This window comes from Myotis davidii, unplaced genomic scaffold (genome assembly GCF_000327345.1).
Source record: "Myotis davidii unplaced genomic scaffold, ASM32734v1 scaffold238, whole genome shotgun sequence".
Lineage (NCBI taxonomy): Eukaryota > Metazoa > Chordata > Mammalia > Chiroptera > Vespertilionidae > Myotis > Myotis davidii.
The window spans coordinates 7,355,147-7,362,601 of NW_006293779.1; the positions used below are offsets into that span (position 1 = coordinate 7,355,147).

The 7,455-nt window shown below is 38.3% G+C and overlaps 1 protein-coding gene across 5 annotated transcripts in view; it reads left to right on the top strand.

Moving 5' to 3' along the window:
* ATAD2B (ATPase family, AAA domain containing 2B) overlaps nt 1-4,956 on the top strand; it is a 103,165-nt gene extending 98,209 nt beyond the window's left edge. For all 5 annotated transcript variants that reach the window (XM_006767538.2, XM_015566395.1, XM_015566393.1 and 2 more), the window contains one exon: nt 1,560-4,956. In XM_006767538.2, the coding sequence (XP_006767601.1) occupies nt 1,560-1,601 (42 nt within the window). In that variant the 3' untranslated portion in view covers nt 1,602-4,956. The remainder of the gene's footprint in view (nt 1-1,559) is intronic.
* Nucleotides 4,957-7,455: the final 2,499 nt, after the last annotated feature.

The following is a 7,455-nucleotide window of genomic DNA, read 5'->3' on the forward strand; positions in this document are numbered from 1 at the left end:
AGGTTAGTACTTACATCTTTCAAATAGTAAATGGCAAAAAAATAAGTTACAGCACCGGGCCTCTAGTGTGTGTATATATATATATATATATATATATGGCTAAATGACTGACTGACCGGTTGGTAGGTATGATGTGCACTGACCACCAGGGGGCAGATGCTCAATGCAGGAGCTGCCGAGAGACAGCAACTTTGCAGTGTCCTCTTACACTCCAAGACCCCTCGGGGGATGTCAGACTGCCGGTATTGGCCTGATCCCCGCAGGCCGGGCCTAGGGACCCCACCTGCCAGAGGGACCCCGCTCACTCCACAGATGCCCTTTGAGCTGCGGACCCAGGTGCAGCCAACTGGGAAGGGACCACAGGAGGTTGGCTCCAGGGCATGTCCGACCCATCTCGCCCCATCCGCCACCTTCTAATTAGTTTCCTTTCAGTGTGCATGAATCCATGTACCAGGCCTCTAGTATAGAAATATTAGGAAAGCACAAATGAGAATATAAAAACATCACCCATATTCTCCCACCTAGAAGAAATTTAGTCAGTGATAATCTTTTGGAATTTCTGTCCTTTAAAAAAAATGTCTACATGTACACGGCATATGGAAGCATGTGCATACAGATTTTTAAATTAGGAGCATAGTGTATATTCTGTTTTATAGCCTGGCTTTTTTCCTACCCAGGTATACATGATGAAACATTTAGCAGGAGTGATTTTGGTTGTTCATACAGAAGAACTTTTTGATCAGACTATAATCTCTTAGTTTAGCCTATTAGTTCTACAGAATTCAGACTATAATATCTTCTGAGGTGGAAAAACAAATGTATTAGATATATTTGATAATTGCCCATCAGAATGAAATGTGTGGTGTAGAGTTCTTCGCCTTTTTTCCTTATTCCAGAACTTCTTTGTTCACATTGAAATTTGATTAGCTTGAAAGGATTGGATGTTCTTCAGCAGTGAAACATATTTCCGTGTGGCACTCAGAGCCCTGTTATCCAGGGGCCTTCGTCAGAGAGAGGAGGGACCTATGGCACAGTCACCAGTCAGTGGCATTCTTGGCGGTGGTGATGGCAGTGACTGCTGGCTCCCCCCCCCCCCCCCCCCCTTAGCTCTGGTTGAGTGAATAGCAGTGGGATCAGGGTGTATTCTACTTTGGGTACAAGTTTTACTGTACTTAACGCATTTATTTTGCTTTGGGAGTTAGTTGAATGTAATGAATAAGAAAAGGCTCAGGCTCTGGAGTGAAGCTACCCGCATTCATATCCTGACTGCAACTTATTAGTTGACAAATTATCTGTGCGTACAAACTTCTTAGTACAATATCTGTAATAAGTACTCATGGAATGTTAACGAGTGTCCTTCTCATCAGCCTACATATAAAATGGGAGGCATTTGGAAGTGTCTGGGGCAGATAGTCTTACAGAGTAGCTTTGGTATTGTAATCAGAAAAATCCTTAAAGCTTAACTTGTATCTAAAATTCTTTCTTTAAAAAGTTAATTTTTCCATAATAACGTTTCTTTCCTTTAATAGATGTCATGTACTTTTTTTTTTCTCTTATAGGAGATGGAAAGAACAGTTCATACATTTGAGACATTCCTATGAACTTTCCAAGATGAGTGGTTTATCCTCTCCAATCTGCTCCTGAGAGAGCAGTCTTCTGAGCCATTCGATTTCAAATTGCACCAATCACGGGCAGAGCCTAGGTGTAAAGTGCTCTCTCTCTCTCATTCTTTCTCTCTGTTGAATTTGGTGCTATTGTCTCAGGTACCTGAAACCAACCAGCCTACAAGAACCAAACAGAACTTCAGAAACATGTTGTATTTTCCACAAGTAAAAAATACAACCCACAGATTGGAGACTTTGGTGCTACAGAAACTGCTCTCACTTCTGCTCCTCTGTTCACGCACTCTTTCGGAGACTTCTCTCGTAGGGAGCAGGCCAGAAACGGGAAACTGGATCCAGGGGCAGTTTTAACTGTTGAATTGTTTAAACAGTGGGCAACCTGTTCTATTTTTTCTCTTTTCTACCCCTTTTATCATATTTGTTTCTATTTTTTCCTCTGGGTAATGGACTGAAACCTGTTTAAGAGTTGGCTATGGTATATTCTGATGGGAAACTGAAGAAACTGGATGAAATTAGATTCGGCTCTTTAGAACTGCCTTTAATGTGCCTTTTTATTCATTTGAGGAAGATAAGGCTAAACAAAAGGATGGGCTTGTTTGTAGAAAATGAATTAGAATGTTTTCACAACCTTAAAAATGTTTGATACTCTGTGTCATTAAGAGGCAACCAGTGCTTTGGTATAAAATGCCTATGTTGTTTTCAAAACTCAGTCAAGATACTCGGTATGCCACATAATATATTAAAAAGGTAAGTTTTCCTGAATGATCTGTTTCTGTTTTAAAAACACATAAAAAAACAAAGACAAAAAAAAATCCACAGTCCACCAAAAAACACACACACTTTTCGGTATTACCGACAATGATGACCAGAAATAAATAGCAGACATTCTTTCTTCTGTCGGTGGCAATTTACTAGTTACTCATGTTTGAGCTCCCAGAGAATGATTTTCATGTACAGTAAATTGGTACTGTTTTGTTTTTAAAGCCAGGGCTTGCCAAATGGACAGAAAAGAGAGGAATTTGTCAGAAGCTCCATTAAATTCATTTTCTATATGCATAGTTGCAAGTGAGCTCTGGTGTGGTTCTTGGAATAACAGTATTAAATGTTTAAATCCCTTACTATCAGCTTAACCTTTCACCACTACTCATTTTGATTGGAACCCATTTTGGATCTTGTTGAATGATTTCTGTGAGTTGTACTTACCTAAAATTAATTATGGGTCACTAGTTTTACAAAACTTTCTACAAATTTGGGAGACACCGTCTAGGCAGGTGCAAAGAGGCAAAAGGGAGTGCAGTGACATTTTTTTATCAGATGATTTTTAAACAAAAAGTAGAAAATTTTGACAAGTTGGCTTGATAGCTTCATTCATTGTAGCTGTTAGCTGCAGGTGTGTCTTTCCAATATATGCAACACATGTAGTTTGAGTTAATTAGAGCGAATGGTCTTGGACTACTGCAGAGATACTGAGCTACCTCAGCTTTTTGTATTTTAGTTACCAACAGTGTTTACAGAGTCCTGTAATCACTTAGCCACCGTTTACATGCTGAAGCTAAGGTACTTGTCTCCCGTCTCTGGCTGTGCCGTGTGCTGGGTGCCAGCACAGCAAGCCCGCGTGGCCGTAGGCTGCTGCAGTAATCCCCAGTGCTTCTTTGCATTAACAGCAACATTTTATGCCTTCTAGTTCTCGCTTCGTTTTTGAAAAATGCCACTTGTTTTCTATATACCTAGTCTAAAATTTTCATAATATTCAGTTAGTCATATAATTCAAGATGCTACCCATGTAGACACACTGTATTTTTAAGGTGGGCAAGTGCGATTAACGATGAACCATTTTAAAGGGGAGGTTATTTGAAACCTCTAATTTGATTAATGGGAGGATTAACATGCTTTCTTTAGTATTTATTACCATCATGCCAGTTCAGACTATTTTGCTGTCTAATACATTAGCATTTTGTATTTTGATGGAAATTGTTACAGAATTTAAAGATTTGATGAAGAAATAAGATGTAGCAGATTTTTTGTAGCAAGTTTCTGGTAAAAGGGTTTTTTGCAAGTCTCAGGTTCTTGCTGCACTATTTTTTTTTAAATATTTATTCCAGTTACTCTAATTCAGAAACATTCTGTTCAAGTAACAGCAGCACTTGTGAAAGGAAAAGTAAAAACGCACATGTTGTTAGTAAGTTACTAAATTTGTACAAGTTTATTAAGATTTTAGCCATCAGTGAGTTTGACAAGGAAATTTATTTATGTTCAGCATTAAAATGCTTCCAAAAGATCAAATTTTTTAAAACCTTAACCTTAATATAGATGGAGAAATAGGAGGCAACCTCAGTATGATAGGAACTGCCACTTTGAACAGTTTAGGTCTTAAAGAGAAAGCCAATCAAATGCCAAGGGGAGAAAAATGAGCTTCAGCTCCCTTCTTCTCCAAAAGAAACACGCTATATCAGTTTCGCTTATTTTACAGATATCTGGTGGTTCTATAGATTAAAGCAGCTTGTGAAATCATCCAAGTGGACTCGATTTTGTTTACCTTCTGTAAATTCTTAATTTTTGCATTGGCAAAAATATGTACTAATTGACCTCTGTTCTTATTTCCTATTGTGAGCATTATAAATGATGAGCTCTTATGTAAAACCTTGCTCTCAGATCAGTAAAATGTGTGTTGCAGCACAGCCCAACAATAGCTAATGCTCAGCTGTGGGGACCGTGGGAGCTGTTTGAAGAGATGGAACTGCATTAGGATTGAAACTGATGGCTGTGGAATTAATTGTGTTTTTGAGCTTGAATCTCACCTGTGATTAATTTGTTTTGTTTTGCTTTACGTCCTCTCATGACTTGATTTTTCTCATATGCCAATGTATTTGTAGGTTTACTGGATTTTGTTTTTAGGGAGTGGGGTCATAATATCCTCCCACTTTTTGATTAAGTTGGTTCAGCTATGGTGCTATTCAGTATCGTCAGTGTCAGGTCCCGTAGCTGAATGCCATTGTTGTTATAATTATCATTTGTAATCACATTGTACGCTTGAATTCGGGCTTGTACCTGCATCTTTTGTATTTTGTACATTCGGTTGTTTAGACTTTGGGAGTCATCTTTGGTTTCAGTCATGTGTGTCTACTTCGTAGATTTAAGTAGACTTCATCATGAGGGTCTATTTTGGGTTTGTAGTTTATTTAGAATTGTGCTAAATTGATGTTTTGCATTTGACTTCATTTTACATTAGTTTGAAGTAAATTATTTAATTTTTGAATTCTGGAATTTTGAACATTTACTGTAATTTGTAATATAACTGCTGTGAAATACTTGAATAAAGATGACAAGAAAAACATGTCTTTCTGTAGCTTAATCATGATTCCTGTTGGCTGCAAATACACTAGCACTTTCTAGCTAAATTCATGTATTTTGCAGCTAGGGCCCCAAAAACTTCTGTTGTTTCTTTTAGGTTTTAGTAGCCCTCAGTATATTTTGGCAGCCTTCAGTATATTTTAGCTAAAGGATTTTGTATTAAGAAAGTGTGGTTTTAATTTAAGTTGAAAATTGTCTAAAATTTGTTGTATAGAAGCAAATGGATTACTTCTAAATCTATTTTTCCAGTTGAAAGACTATGCTGCAGTAGACGATTGGGTAGTATGGTTTACTTATTTTATAGTGTTTTCCCTTTGATCGTCATGCAGTTGTCAGTATACTTTGAACAGTACATGGAATTTCACTACGGAGGGAGATTTCATACCAGAATTTGAAGGGCTTGTTGCTTCCAGTGTATAGAATGTTCTGGCGTTACACGGCCCATGTTTCTGCTGTCTACTATGAAATCTTCTACCTTCCAAGATTAGTGTACTATTCCTCCTCCATTTAAATGTCTACTTTCCTTTTAATCACAGTGAAAAGCAGCTGGTTGAATTTGAGACTTTATTTTTCTTTCAGATTGTATAATTCTTACTTTTGACTATGTGTATACAAGGATACCTCGGAAATATTGGGGCACCATTCCAGACCACTGTGATAAAGCCAGAATTACAGGAAAATGAGGCTTATGAATTTTTTTGTTTCTCAGTGCATATAAAGTTATGTTTATACTATATATACTGTAGTCTATTAAGTATACAATAGCATTATGTCTAAAAAAACAATGTACATACCTTCTTTAAAAGTATTTATTGGTGCCCTGTTGGATATTGCTCAGTTGGTTGAGCATTGCCCCATGCATTGAAAGGGCTCCGGACGATTTCGGGTCAGGGCATATGCCCAAATTTTAGGTTTGATCCTTGGTAGGGGACATGTGGGAGGCAATCAGTCTGTTTCTCTTTCACATCCATTGTTCATTCTCATTCTCTCTCTCTCTCTCTCTCTCTCTCTCTCTCTCTCTCTCTCTCTCTCTCTCCCTCCCTCCTCCCCTCCCACTCTCCCTCCAAAAATCAATAAAAACATTAAAAGTGCTTTGGCGCTAAAAATGCTAACCATCATCTGAGCCTTCAGTGAGGTGTAATCTTTTTGCTGGTGGAGGGTTTTAACATTCAATTTGTAGAAAATGCAATATCTGCAAAGCACAATAAAGTGAGCCGCAATAGAACGAGGTATGCCTGAATATCAAAAGACTGATAATGATAAACCTGGGAAACATATTTGAAAAATTGAATTTAAATGTTTAGATAAGGAATTTATAGCTGCATTTGAATCTTGAGTTTTTAGGGCTCTGGAGATGTAGTTGGATTTATTTGTCCAGCTTTAGTTTCCATTGGACTCAACATTACAGTCAAGTGAAAGGCTAATCTTTAAATACCCACCTCATGTTATCCCTGTGCCCTAACACCTGTGAAGTTATTCCTTGGCTTTTTGAAAATATATTAATTCCCTCCGTTACACATACAGTGATAGGACTTTTATGTCCTAGGCACTATGCTAGGCATGTATGATACCCATATTCTCTGCCTTTAGCTCCTAGTCTGCTAGGGGAGGCTGGTGCATGTACCAGTAGTAATGATTCAGTGAGGAGAGGGCTGTAAGAGGAACACAGTGTTGTTCAGCGTTCTGAGAAGGAAACTGAGTTATTCTTTTAGGAATGGGGAGAATGAAATAAGGATTGAAAAGATAGTCGGCATTTTATTTGTCCTTTGCCTCTTTTTGGCTTTTCTAGTGTCTAGTCCAGCCGTGGGCAAACTACGGCCCGCGGAACGGATCCGGCCTGTTCGGCTGTTCTATCCGGCCCGCGGAGCCAAAGAGCGGAGGGTTCTCTTGCTCTCCCCTCCGCTCCTTCACCAGCAGCAGTGTTAACATGGCAACATCGAGAAACACAGCGGCAGCTCCTTCTGAGTCCAGTTTAAGAACCCATTGTGGCCCTTGAGTCAAAAAGTTTGCCCACCCTGGTAGTCCCACCTTACCACAACTTTTCCTTGTTTTTTTGGGACCCCTTATATTACATCATATCACTTTATTCATACCAGTCACTCTGGAATATCTTTCTCTTGACTGGTTCAAATCTCATTAATGGCTGAACTTAGGTTCAATACCTGCTTCACTTATTTTTCAGAGTTCTTAGATAATTGTTTTGTGTCTTTTGTGTAGGACTTTCAGTTATAATTAGTGGGAGAGATAGGATATACTCACTCAATCTTAACCAGAACCAGAAGTTTCTTTATTTCTTGGTTACTTTATAGAAATGGCCTGTCTGTACTCCTCCTGTTTGTCAGAAGGCATTACCTGTTTTGCTTACTAACTTTTATATTCTTTCTAGTTTAGTGTACACTTCTAAGATGATTTTTATCTAATTCTTTCCTGAGTTATTTCCTTCATGAGTTTTTCTAATTCTGGTTTATACTGTTCTTTCATT